The 15,006-nt window shown below is 35.9% G+C and overlaps 1 protein-coding gene across 3 annotated transcripts in view; it reads right to left on the bottom strand.

The window, feature by feature from the left end:
* Nucleotides 1–15,006, bottom strand: part of ALKBH8 (alkB homolog 8, tRNA methyltransferase) — a 125,564-nt gene that overhangs the window by 105,198 nt on the left and 5,360 nt on the right. For 2 of the 3 annotated variants that reach the window (XM_070384283.1, XM_070384281.1), the window contains exons 2-3: nt 12,881–13,016; nt 6,692–6,929 (exon numbers count right to left, since the gene is read on the bottom strand). In XM_070384283.1, coding sequence (XP_070240384.1) covers nt 6,692–6,929; nt 12,881–13,016 — 374 coding nt within the window. The remainder of the gene's footprint in view (nt 1–6,691; nt 6,930–12,880; nt 13,017–15,006) is intronic. The other variant, XM_070384282.1, reaches the window with a different exon arrangement.

Genomic DNA, 15,006 nt, shown 5'->3' with positions numbered 1-15,006 from the left:
TATAAAAATGAACCCCAAATAACAAAGTAAATGGTAATGGGATCATACTTATCAATAATTTACCTTATACATAAATGGGTTAAATGCTCCAACCAAGAGACAAAGACTAGCCAAATGGATACAAAACAAAACCCCTAGATATGCTGTCGACAAGAGACCCACATCAAACCTAGGCACACATACAGATTGAAAGTGAGAGGCTGGAAGATGATATTTCATGCAAATGGAGACCAAAAGAAAGCAGGAGTAGCAATACTCATATTAGATAAAATAGACTTTGAAATAAAAACCATGACAAGGAACAAAGAAGGACACTACATAATGATCAAGGGACTAATCCAAGAAAAAGATATAACAATTATAAATATATATGCACCGAACACAGGAGCACTTCAATAATGTAAGGCAAATGCTAACAAGTATGAAAGGGGAAATAACAGCAACACAATAATAGTGGGGGAATTTAATACCCCATTTACACCTATGGATAGATCAGCCAAACAGAAAATTAGTAAGGAAACACAAGCTTCAAACTATGCAATGGACCAGTTAGACCTAACTGATATCTACAGGGCATTTCGCCCCAAAACAATGGATTTTGCCTTTTTCTCAAGTGCACACGGAACATTCTCCAGGATAGATCATATCCTAGGCCTAAAATCTAGCCTTGGTAAATTTTAAAAACTTTGAAATTGTTTCAAGCATCCTTTCTGATCACAATGCAGTAACATTAGATAATAACTACAGGAAAAAAAAACTATAAAAAACACAAACATAAGGAAGCTAAACAACATGCTTCTGAATAACCAACAGATCATAGAAGAAATCAAAAAGGAAATCAAAATATGCATAGAAACAAATGATAATGAAAACATAACAATCCAAAACCTATGGGATTCAATAAAAGCAATGCTAAGAGGGAGGTTCATAGCAATACAAGCCTACCTCAAGAAACAAGAGAAACATCAAATAAACAACCTAACTTTACACATAAGCAACTAGAAAACAACAACAACAACAATAAAAAAACCCAAAGTTAGTAGAAGGAAAGAAATCATAAAAATCAGAGCAGAAATAAATGAAAAAGAAATGAAGTGGACTATAATAAAGATAAACAAAACTAAAAGCTGGTTCTTTGAGAATATAAACAAAATAGACAAACCATTAAACAAAATAAACAAAATAGACAAAATAGACAAGCCAGACTCATCAATGAAAAAAGGAAGAAGAATCAAATCAACAGAATTAGAAATAAAAATGGAGATATCACAACAGACAACACAGAAATACAAGAGATCATAAGAGACTACTATGATCAACTATATGTGAATAAAATGGACAACTTGGAAGAAATGGACAAAAGTCTTAGAAAAGTATAACCTTCCATAACTGAACCAGGAAGAAATAGAAAATCTGAACACACCAATTACAAGCATGGAAATAGAAACTGTAATCAAAAATCTTCCAACAAACAAAAGCCTAGGACCAGATGGCTTCACAGGTGAATTCTACCAAAAATGTAAAGAGCTAATACCTATCCTACTCAAACTCTTCCAGAATATTGGAGAGGAAGGTAAACTCCCAAACTCATTCTATGAGGCCACCATCACTCTAATACCAAAACCAGACAAAGATGCCACACACAAAAAAATAGAAGCAAACTCCAAGCTAATATCACTGATGAACATAGATGCAAAATCCTCAACAAAACTCTACCAAATAGAATCCACCAACATATTTAAAAGATCATACATCATGACCAAGCGGGCTTTGTTTCAGGGATGCAATGATTCTTCATATTCACAAATCAATGTCATACACCACATTAACAAAATTAAAGATAAAAACCATATGATTATTTCAACAGATGCAGAGAAACCCATTTATGATTTAAAAAAAAAAAAAAAAAACTCTGCAGAAAGCAGGAATAGAAGGAGCATACCTCAATATAATGAAAACCACATATGACAAACCCACAGAGAACATTATCCTCAATGGTGAAAAACTACAAGGATTTTCTCTAAAATGAGGAAAAAAGGGTGCCAACTCTCACAACTACTTTTCAACAGTTTTGGAAGGCCTAGCCACAGCAATCAGAGAAGAAGAAATAGAAGGAATCCAAATTGGAAAAGAAGTGAAACTCTCACTGTTTGCAGATGACATGATCCTCTATATAGAAAACCCGAAAGATACCACCAGAAAATTACTAGAGTTAATCAATGAATATAGTAAAGTTGCAGGATATAAAATTAATACACAGATATCACTTGAATTCCTATACACTAACAATGAAAAAACAGAAAGAGAAATTAAGGAAACAATCCCATTCACCATTGCAATGAAAAGAATAAAATACTTAGGAATAAATTTACCTGAAGAAACAAAAGACCTATATATAGAAAACTATAAAACAATGATGAAAGAAATCAAAGATGACACAAATAGATGGAGAAATATACCATGTTCGTGATTGGAAGAATCAATGTAGTGAAAATAACTACACTACCCAAAGCAATCTATAGATTCAATGCAATTCCTATAAAGCTACCAATGGTATTTTCAACAGAACTAGAACAAATAATTTCACAATTTGTATGGAAACACAAAAAACCTCAAAGAGCCAAAGCAATCTTGAGAAAGAAGAATGGAACTGGAGGAATCAACCTGCCTGAATTCAGACTATATTACAAAGCTACAGTCATCAACACAGTATGATATTGGCACAAAGACAGAAATATAGATCAATGGAACAAAATAGAAAGCCCAGAGATACATCCATGCACCTCTGGACACCTTATATTTTTGACAAAGGAGGCAAAAACATACAATTGAGAAAAGACAGTCTCTCTAGCAAGTGGTGCTGGGAAAATTGGTCAACCATGTGTAAAAGAATGAAACTAGAACACTTTGGAAACACCATACACAAAAATAACTTCAAAATGGATTAAAGATCTAAATGTAACACCAGAAACTATAAAATTTTAGTGGAAAATATAGACAGAACACTTAAACCACAGGAAGATCCTCTATGTCCCAACTCCCAGAGTAATGGAAATAAAAACAAAAATAAACAAATGGAACCTAATTAAACTTAAAAGCTTTTGCAAACAAAGGAAACTATAAGCAATGTGAAAAGGCAGTCTTCACAAGAAAATAACAGCAAATGAAACAACTGACAAAGAATTAATCTCCAAAATATACAAGCAGACCATGCAACTCAATACCAGAAAAACAAATAATCCAATCAAAAAATGGCCAAATAACTAAACAGACATTTCTCCAAAGAAGACATACAGATGGCTAATAAACACGTGAAAAGATGCTCAACATCACTCGTTATTAGAGAAATGCAAATCAAAACCATGATGAGGTATCATCTCATGCCAGTCAGAATGGCCACCAACAAAATGTCTACAAACAATAAATGTTGGAGAGGGTGTGGAGTAAAGGGAACCCTCTTACACTGTTGGTGGGAATGCACACTGGTACAGCCATTATGGAGAACCATATGGAGATTTCTTATAAAACTGCAAATAGAACTGTCATATGACCCAGCAATCCCACTGCTGGGCATGTACACCAAGAAAACCAGAATTGAAAAAGACACATGTACCCCAATGTTCACTGCAGCACTGTTTACAATAGGCAGGACATGAAAACAACCAAGGTGTCCATTGGCAGATGCATGGAAATTGTGGTACATAAACACAATGGAATATTATGCAACTATAAAAGGGAAGACATTTGAGTCAGTTCTAATGAGGTGGATAAACTGGAATCTATCATACAGAGTGAAGTAAGTGAGAAAGAGAAACACCAATTCAGTATAATAACACATATATATGGAATTTACAAAGATGGTAATAACAATCCTATATACAAGGCAGCAAAAGAGACACAGATGTAAAGAACAGACTTTTGGACTCTGTGGGAGAAGGTGAAAGTGGGATAATTTGGGAGAATAGCACTGAAACATGTATATTACCATATGTAAAATAGATGACCATGCAAGTTCAATGCATGGAGCAGAGCACCCAAAGTCAGTCAGTGCTCTGGGACAACCCAGAGAGATGGGGTAGGGAGGGAGATGAGTGGGGTTCAGGATTGGCAGACATATGTGCACCTGTAGCTGACTCATGTCGATGAATGGCAAAAACCATCACAATACTGTAAAGTTAATTATTCTTCAATTAAAATAGTTAAAATTTTTTTTAAGTCAAGAAACAGGATTCTGGCCCCACATAGGTGAGGTTCACATGGAAGAAATTATTTCAGTATACCCAGACGCTTGCATATTTCTAAACTTAGAAAAGTGTTAAATTCCTTAACTTGAAAGATATATGATTTTCCCTAATTAACAGTAATCTTTGACATTGAGACTACCTGCCCCACTGTATTGCAAACTCCTACATAACTTGACTGCTTCCCCCACTGCCTCAAAGCAGTTTCTCAGGACTACTTGAGATGCTGTCTCCTGGGCTTGAAGTCCTAAACATTCCCACCAAATAAAACATAACTGTCAATTTCTAGGTTGTGACTGGTTTTTTCAGTCAACATTCTAAGCCTCATTTTTAGAAATCATAATGTTGAAAGGCATATAACACGTCAGTATGTGTGCTGCCAAAGGGAGCCCAGCACACAACATATTAAAAATACAAAAATTAAGGCTGAGATAAAAATCATGGTACATTTTATCCACTGCAATTACCAATAGCAAATACAACAGTATTTACTTAAGTATTTTGTTTGAACACGATCAGGCCACTTTTTAAATCTAAGAAAGTTTTCTCATATCTACAGTATGCCCCTCCATAAACAAACCAGATTCTAAATACTTAATATAAAATTTAAATATTCATTTTTACTTCTATGGTCAAGTAATAGAAAAATGTGAAATAACAGTATGGTGGTTTCTCAAAAATCTAGAGTTGCTATATGACCCAGCAATTCCACTCCTGGGCATACATCTGGACAAAACTATAATTCAAAAAGATACACACACACCAATGTTCCCAGTAGCATTATTTACAACAGCCAAGACATGGAAGAAACATAAATGCCCATGGACAGATGAATGGATAAAGAAGATGTATGTGTACACACACACACACACACATATATATATAATGGAATACTACTCAGCCATAAAAAAATGAAAGAATGCCACCTGTAGCAACATGGATCGAAACAGAGATTATCATACTAAGGTAAGTGAGAAAGAGAGAGACAAATACCATATGATATCACTTATATGTGGAATCTAAAATATGACACATATGATCTTATTTACAAAACAGAAACAGATTTACAGATATAGGGAGCAGATTTTTGGTTGCTTGCCAAGGGCAGGGAAGTAGGAGAGGCATGGTTTGTGAGTTTGGGGTTAGCAGATGCAAGCTACTGCATATAAAATGGATACACAACAAGGTCCTACTGTGTAGCACAGGAAACTATATTCAATATCCCATATAAACCATAGTGTAAAATATATCACATATATATATAACTGAATCACCTCGCTATATACCAGAAACTAATACAACATTGTAAGTCAACTATACTTCAATTAAAAAAAAAGAAAGTCTCTGGATCTAATATAAGATTTCAAATAAAAACCATTCCAAAATTCATTTCATGCAATTTCTTACACTGTTCAACATGCTGGAGGAAAACCCAATGATAATATTCTCTGATTAAGATTTATTCTTAAACCATATAATTTTTAAAAACTGACCACAAAAACAAAATATGAAAACAATCTGCTTTGCAAAATCTGAAAGCTTAAGTCAGATTTAAAATTAAGTACATATAGAAACTGAGAATTATAACTTATAAAACATATCTTCAATGGAGTTATTTAAAGTTTCCTTTGAGTCTTATTTTAAAAAACATCATTTTGACATATACTCACTTACTTACCCACAGCTTATCTAGACAAAACTGTTTAACTGCCTAAACAGGTAGCAAATGAATATAATAGCAGGAGATGAGATGTTTAAACATCAAAGTTCATCTCAATATATCTCATTTCCATGGGTCAGTGGTGAAAAGATGGAATAACCCCTACAGCAATTTTGTAAAGCAGTCTGTCAAACTTTTATTTAAATTAGTTAATTGAATTTATTTAAATAAAATCAAATTTTAAAATCCACAGAATCATGCTGGACAACACAGATATAAAATATAAACATATTTCTACCAACACAGAAAGTTCAACTGACTATCACCACTATAAAGCTTCATGCATCTTTGGTGGCTAAAGCTGTTCCTCCATAATCGTGAGCCTTGGCACACAATCATTTGGATCACAATTAATTCCTAAGTGATTAATTGAAAGCTTCTAGGTAGACATTGTAAAATAAATCTGAACCCTTAACAATAAATACTGAAAAACACAATTAGACAGCAGGGTTCCAAAATAAATAACATATATAATAAAGATATTGTTAGCTTGGTGGGACCAGCTCCTCAGAAATAATTAACTGTATCTCAATCATCTCCCTTCAACTACTAGTCCCATACCTATACAATACTAGGAGTTTAAAGAATGTTAAAAAAAAGGGGGGGTTTGCTTAACCCCAAAATGGGATGTCCTATTTTGTTTCACAATAACTAAAACTTTTGACTTAGATATGAAAGAAAACTCACACAAAAGCAAAAACATTTTTAAAAAGATACCTGTCTGATATACCTTTTTCCACAAAATTCAAGTACAGGATGATCTTTTGTCCTAAATCATCTACTATTTCTTTACCATTGAGAGTATCATAGGCTTTCTTGGATTCTTCTACAGTTTTGTATCTTACACATGAGTAGGGTTTATTAGGTGGCATTAAGAGAGCATCCACCAATCCACATTTCTCTAAAACTGGAAGCAGTTGGTTCCTACTCACTTGATTACCCAAACCACCATTGGCAACAATCAGACTCTAAAAAGACAAAAAAAGAAAGTAATGAGCAGTTGATATCAACCTGTTATTTTTAAATAACATTTTAAAATAAAATATTGTAAATGATACTGATTTTTAAATAGCCTTTTAGTGACCATAAACACAAATTAAAAGATAACTTTCACTGTTCATAAATTTAACATAATGAAACAGAAAGAAGAGGTAGAGAGGAGAAGAAACGAGGATTTACATAAATCTTGCTTTTTGGCTAGACACTGTGCTATATATTTTTATACTCAATCTTCATTAAAACAATCTTCACAACAATCTTGTATGTGCTCAGTCACATCTGACTCTTTGTGGCCCCACAGACTGTAGCCCACCAAGCTCTTCTGTCCATGGAGTTTTCCAGGCAAGAATACTGGAGCAATTTGCCATTTCCTACTTCAGGGGATCTTCCCAATTAAGGGACTGAACCTGCATCCCTGCAACTCCTTCATTGGCAGGTAGATTCATCACTAGCACAACCCGAGAAGCCCTCACAATAATCCTACAAAGTGGGTAATATTAGCCCCACTTCATATGGAAAGAAACTAAAAATCAGAAAATGAGGGTAAGGTAGTAATTGTTTGGGGCTGAATTTCAAATTTACTTCTTTCAGTTTCCAGAATCTATACTTTTGGATATAACCATTATACAATGTTTACTAAAAACTAAAGGTAAAGGTACTGGCTCAAAGAAAAAAACAACTACGAGTTCTATTGAATACGAAATAGGAAAAGTTTCCTGTATCTGGATTATCCAGTCATTTTGCAATTAAATTTTTTTTCTTTGAAAATATCATGCTTACTTCCTTGTCATTTGCAATCCTGTTCAACTTTACTCAAGGAATTTGGTGGGGAAGAGGTCTCCTATTTTTATCCTGATGCTTGTAGCCTCATAGTCTCTATACTTAAAAACATTCTTCACCATGTTAAGATCTTGAAATTCTGAAGCATAACAAAAGTAAACAACTAATGGCCTACCCGCATCAGTTTCATCATTTACACCAGACACTGGCAAAGCTTTTCTGAAAAATGCCAGAGAGTAAATATTCTAGGTTTCACAGATCATACATGGCTCTGTCACATAGTTCCATTAATTATTTTTTGTTGTTCAGTCATCCAGTTGTGTCCAATTCTTTGCAACCCCAGGGACTGCAGCATGCCAGGTCTCCCTGTCCCTCATCATCTCCTGAAGTTTGCCCAAGTTCATGTCCATTGCATCAGTGATGACATCCAGCCATCTCATTCTCTGACACCCTCTTCTTCTGCCCTCAATCTTTTCCCAGCATCAGGGACTTTTCTAATGAGTCGGCTGTTTGCACCAGTTGACCAAAATACTGGAGCTTCAGCTTCAGCATCAGTTCTTCCAAAGTGTATTCAGGGTTGATTTCCCTTAAGATTAACTGGTTTGATCTCCTTGCCGTCCAAGGGACTTTCAGGAGTCTTCTCTAGCACCATAGTTTGCAGGCATCAATTCTTTGATGTTCTGCCTTCTTTACAGTCCACCTCTCACAACTGTGCATGACCACTGGGGAGACCACAGCCTTGACTATTACAAACCTTTTGTCAGCAGAGTAATGTGTCTGCATTTCAATATACTGTCTAGGTTTGTCATAGTTTTCCAGCCAAGAAGCAATCATCTTCTGATTTCTTGGCTGCAGTTACCATCTGCAGTGATTTTAGAGCCCAAGAGAAGGAAATCTGTCACTACTTCCACCTTTTCCCCTTCTATTTTCCATGCAGTAATAGGGCAGGATGCCGTGATCTTATTATTAATATTTAGTTTTAAGCTAGCTATTTCACTCTCCTCCTTCACCCTTATCAAGAGGTTGATCAAGAGGTTCTTTAGTGCCTCTTCACTTTTTGCCACTAGAGTGGTATCATCCACGTAACTGAGATTGTTGATGCTTCTCCCGCCTATCTTGATTCTAGCTTATAACTCATCCAGCCTGGCATTCCTCATAATGTGCTCAGCGTACAGGTTAAATAAACAGGGTGACAGCAGACAGCCCTGTCATACTTTCTTAATTCTGAACCAATCAGTTGTTCTGTACAGGGTTCTAACTGTTGCTTCATGACCCACAGAAAGGTTTCTCAGGAGACAGGTTAAATGTGTCTGGTATTCCCATCTCTTTGAGAGCTTTCCACAATTTGTTATGATCCACACAGTCAAAGGCTTTAGTATAGTTGATGAAACAGAGATAGATGTTTTTCTGGAATTCCCTTGCTTTCTCTATTATCAGGCGAGTGTTGGCAATTTGATCTCTGGTTACTATGCCCTTTCTAAACCCAGGTAGGTCGTCTGGAAGTTCTTGGTTCGTGTATTGCTGAAGCCCAGTGTGCAAGATTTTAAGCATAACCTTACTAGCATGGGAGATGAGTGCAACTGTCTGATGGTTTGAACATTCTTTAGTACTACCCTTCTTGGGGACTGGAATGAGGATTGACCTTTTCCAGTCCTGTAGCCACTGCTGGGTCTTCTAGATGTGCTGATATATTGAGTGCAGCACTTTGACAGCATCATCCTTTGGGGTTGTGAACAGCTACTAGAATTCCATTGCATCCACTAGCTTTCTTAATAGCAGTGCTTCCTAAGTAAGGCCCACTTGACTTCACACTCCAGAATATCTGGCCCTGGGCTCTGGGTAACTGATCACACTATCATACTTATCCAGTTCATCAAGATCTTTTTTGTACAATTCTTCTGTGTATTCTTTCCATCTCTTCTTGATCTCTTCAGCATCTACTAAGTCTCTATTTAGTTGTAATTTTTTAACAACCCTTAAAATGTAAAACTCTTTCTTAGCTAACAAGTCAGATTTGACCTGAAGACAGTAGTCTGCCAACACTTGATTTATATGAAGCTGGAGTTTAGAACATAATGTATCAGTTTCATATGTATAAAATGAGAAGGTTCATATCTAGAACCTTGTTTTAAAAGAATATAAAAGAAATTATTATAAAATTGGATAATAAGTAAAACTCTGCTCTGTTATGGGGCAGCCAATAGTTTATATGTACAGTGGCTCAGTGGTAAAGAATCCACCCACAGTGCAGGAGAAACAGGTTTGATCCCTGGGTGGGGAAGGTGCCCTGGAGAAGGAAATGTCAACCCACTCCAGTATTCTTGCCTGGGAAATCCCATGGACAGAGGAGCCTGGCAGACTACCATCCATGGGGTTTCAAAAGAGCTGAACAGGACTTAATGACAAAAGAACATGTAAGTATACACACACATACACACAATAAACATACTAATACAATACTATAAAATATGGTATAAAATTTAGTCTCAGATGGTTTATCCTGGACTCATTAAGTGAGATTATAAATTAAAGTACCAGAATAGCTTTGGTCATATGTAGCCATAATACAAAAATATTTCCAGTATTCCCAAATCTAAGGACATACAAGTTTTGTAACTGACAAGGATCCATAGCCCTACCTAGGAATTGGGGAAGACAGTGAGAGGTGACCTGAGGAGTAGCAGTACTCAGAAATGCTGTCCAAGTGATTTGTGGGCAATGCTAAAGTCAAACCATACAAAAACAAGTGCAATGCGGGAAGGAAGGGAGGAACTTACTTACTATTACATGTGGGCTATACAATTAACGCTTACTTTAATAAACAGTTGTTCAGTCAAGCAATTTTTCCAGTAATATGAAGAAAAGAATTCAGATTTTTTTAAAGTTATCTCAGTCCTGATAGGTTGAGGACCATGGCTCTAGAAAAACCTAACAATCTCTGTAACATTGTACAAAGATACCTACGTGCATCCGTGCTAAGTTGCTTTAGTCGTGTGTGACTCTGTGCAACCCTAAGGACTGAAGCCTGCCAGGCTCCTCTGTCCACAGGTTCTCTAGGCAAGATCACTGGAGTGGATTGCCATGCCTCCTCCAAGGGATCTTCTGACCCAGGGATCAAACCTACGTCTCTTAAGACTCCTGTACGGGCAGGCGGGTTCTTTACCACTATTACCACTGGGAAGTCCACAAAGATATCTATATTTATGACATATAGTAAAAAAAGCATTTGTTCTCCTCTAGATATATAACATATAATTGGAAGTCCTTCTACAAATGTTTTCTCTTCCTTAAAAAGTACTGAGGAGAAAAAAATAATCAAGTCCAAATAAAATGACACTTTGGGAGCCATGAAGATGAGGTTAAAACTTTTAAAGATCTAAAAGAGAAGTTCATCTCAACCAGAAACAAGTTTCAGAGGCAGCAAAGAAACCCATTTCTTTTCTTACTACTTTTCTACACAACCCCTGTAAGGGGAAAAAAAGCCAGTTATGCTTGAGAATTGATGAAAATAGAGTATGTCATTAATCTTCTGAAAGCCTCACAGCCACAGTGGCTCTTGGCAGTAAGTGTGTGCATATATATTAATTCTAATCTATTATCTACTCCATCCTTTTTTGTGGGATTTGGTTTAAATTATCTGAAGTTATTAATTTGTGTGTGTGTGCGTGCTTTTATCGAAGGTCTTCTTCAGGAAAGGAAAAGTCCTCCACTAGGCTGGTTTTTAGATGATGTCTTACAACTGTTTCTTCAGTGCTTAGTGTTTGATAAGGATTTTGCATCTGCAAAGCACATTTCTTATCAGCCCCATCTTGGCGCTCCTGCTCTCCACTGCAGAACCAGGCCACAGGAACGCATCTCACACCACAAGCAGCTTACCTAATTACATTAAACTGTATTTCATCGGTTGTGGAGCCCACGAGCCACCCAGCATTGTCAGCACAGGCAGCGGGAGCAGGAGTACCTGGAGGCCCGTGACCATGAGGGAACAGTACAGGAACCTGGGCGTGAGGCACACTGTGCAAGGACACCATGGGTGGGTGAGCCTGAAGCTACTAATATGTAAGGAAATCTAAGCAGGGCTAATACTAAAGCTCCACTCATTCCTAAACTGCGATGCAGCACAGAAGACAGAACAAGAGTGACAGAAGAGTACTAGTCTGAGAATCAAGAGATCTAAGTTTTGATCTCAGCTTCACCTTCTAAACTGTATGTCTTTGGCCCTCAGTAGTAAGTTCCCTTACTATCCTTATCCTATATCTTTACAATCAGAACGAATAGCATAAGAATACTTTATACTCATATGGTATTTCAATGACTAGGAAGTACAATCATACACATGTTCTCTTTAGAATCTAACAACCCAATGTAATAAAAAGGTATGTAATAGTATGTCCTTACAAATGAAGAAAGCTGAGGTCAAAGGGTACTGCTCATGTACAAATAAGTGGAGAAGCTAAGAGTTAAGCTAACTTCTCCTCATTCATAGCCCAGGAAGAGTTGTGTGTGTGTGTGTGTGTGTGTGTGTGTGTGTATATACATGCATACATATATATCATTTAATCATTGCCCATCAGATAATAAAAAGGTTTTATAAATAAAATCTGATAAATAAAAAATGTTTCACAGCATATAATCAAAATACTTTATAATGGAGATGAAGTTAGGAATAGAAGAAAGAAGACTGCATTAGGGTACAAAAGATCTAGCTTTAGATTTCAACTCAGCACCTTATATCAATGGACATATCACAACCTCAGAACCTTAGTTTTCTCACCTATCTCATAATGACTTCTAGGAAATTAAATATAATAATGAATATAAGTATGCTTTATAAACTGTAAATAGATATATGGTGTTATTGTTATTAATGCAGAATTGCAGTTTCCTCTAGTTCAAACAACACAATCAATGGAAATTCAAACTATACTAGGCTATGTCCCAAAACAGAAAGTTAGAAGCTCTATCATATATATATATATATATATATATATATATATATATATATATATACACACACATTTAACAGAGATTGTAACACATGATGGAACTTCTTCTCTGAGCAATTATTAACAATGCTACTTAGAACACAATAACATGACAATACATTTAAATTCAAATTATAATAATAGTTTTAGGTTACCTGAGTAGCATAAGATACTGTCTCAATGCCTTCATGTCTCAGCAAAGTATGCCTGGCTTTAATTTGTTTCCTTAAGAGTTTCTTCTCAGTTTTACTGAGTTTGTAATTACTTTGGTGGTTGCTATCCATGACAATCCTGGGGAAAAAAAGAAAGGACAAAATGTCAATCTTAGGAATCAGAAAGGGATAGTTATAATACTGTTCATGTATTTTATACTTTATAAATGTTTCTATGTGACAATTTTTAAACACCTACTATACTTTTCACCAACCAAGAGAAGTGAGAACAAACAGATGCATGGACAACAAAGGAATATTTAAGAAGGTAACAAAGAAGCAAAAACATCTAACAGCATCCCTGGTAGGTTCTACAAAACAGTCAGTGCTTTAGTGCTATTAAGTGGGCTGTTTTCCCATATCCAATCTCTTTATTTATGAAGTCATAAGTAAAATGCGCCAGACAAATCTCACATGTTCTTGTTATTGTTGTTCAGTCACTAAGTCGTATCCTACTCTTTGCAGCTTCATGGACTGCAGCACACCAGGCTTCCCTGTCCTTTACTTTCTCCTGGCGTTTGCTCAAACTCATGTCCACTGAGTCAGTAATGCCATCCAACCGTCTCATCCTCTGCTGCCCCCTTCTCTTCCTGCCCTCAATCTTTCCCAGCATCAGGTTCTTTTCCAATGAGTCAGCTCTTTCCATCAGGTGGCCAAAGTACTGGAGCTTCAGCTTCAGCATCAGTTCTTTCAATAGTCAGGGCTGATTTCCTTTAGGATTGACTGGTTTGATTTCCTTGCTGTCCAAAGGACTCTAAACAGTGTTTTCCAGCATCACAATCCAAAAGCATCAATTCTTTGGCACTCAGCCTTCTTTGTGTTCCAACTCTCACATCCATACATGACTACTGGAAAAACCATAGCTTTGATTTTATGGACCTTTGTCAGCAAAGTGATGTCTCTGCTTTTGAATATGCTGTCTAGGTTTGTTATAGCTTTCCTTCCAAGGAGCAAGTGTCTTCCAATTTCATGGCTACAGTCACCATGTGCAGTGATTTTGGAGCCCAAGAAAATAAAAGCTGCCACTGTTTCCACTTTTTTCCCATCTATTTGCCATGAAGTGAAGGGACTGGATGCCATGATCTTAGTTTTTTGAATGTTGAGTTTTAAGCCAGCTTTTTCACTCTCCTCTTTTACCTTCATCAATATTAGGAAAGGAAAAAAAAAAAAGCAAAACAAAAAATTCACAGTAGAATATACAGTATGATTCCATTATATAAAGTTCAAAATTCAAAAGTAAGCCATATGTTGTTCAGAAATACATATATAGCATAAAAGCAAGGAAATAATAAATACAAAGTACAGGAGAGAAGTTATTTCAGGGGAGAAGAGAGAACTACAATATGAAAGGGACACACAGAAGTATTAAAAGTATTTAAGCTAGGTGGTGGTTTAGGTGTTTATTTTATTATTTTTATAAACTCTGTATGTTAAATATTTGGTATCTATAACTGTCAAAATAACAGGTATAAGAAACCATAGAATTATGTTTTCACTTTTTAAAGATATGTCAATCAGTAAGTAGTTCCTGAGTGCTTTCCCCAAAAGGTCTTCACACTATCCAAATCAGCTCCCTGCATCATGCTTTATTACAGAAGCCTGTTTTATAGCAAAATAAATACAGAATTTAACAAAATTTGTGATGTTTAATTTGTTGGCTTAATTCCTCCATCAGGATGTAAACTCCAGGAGAACAGGAATGCCAACACACAGCAGGTGCTCAATAAAAGTTTGTTAAAGGGATAAACAAATGATGAGTGAACACACACATGCCTACTTAAGGACTCAGCACTCTACAGCATACAAATTCAATACATGGTTTATGCTTTCAACACAGGTTTATAAGTTAGTTGAGGAAAACAGACAAACATTAAACAATGAAAGAATATGACATATCTTTAGGTAATTAAGTGTTAATGTTCTTTAAGAGTGATATAGAAACAAAAAAGATAAGATTGATGTTAACTGGAAAAGTTTGGGAGAACTTCAAAACAGAAGGGGACTTGAGATGAGTATCACAGGACAAGAAGATTACACAGTCATACGGAAGGGAAGGGATCCAGAGAGGC

Source organism: Bos mutus, chromosome 15 (genome assembly GCF_027580195.1).
Source record: "Bos mutus isolate GX-2022 chromosome 15, NWIPB_WYAK_1.1, whole genome shotgun sequence".
Taxonomy (NCBI): domain Eukaryota; kingdom Metazoa; phylum Chordata; class Mammalia; order Artiodactyla; family Bovidae; genus Bos; species Bos mutus.
The sequence above is the reverse complement of the archived record's forward strand: the minus strand, read 5'-3'. Positions and strand labels throughout refer to the sequence as shown.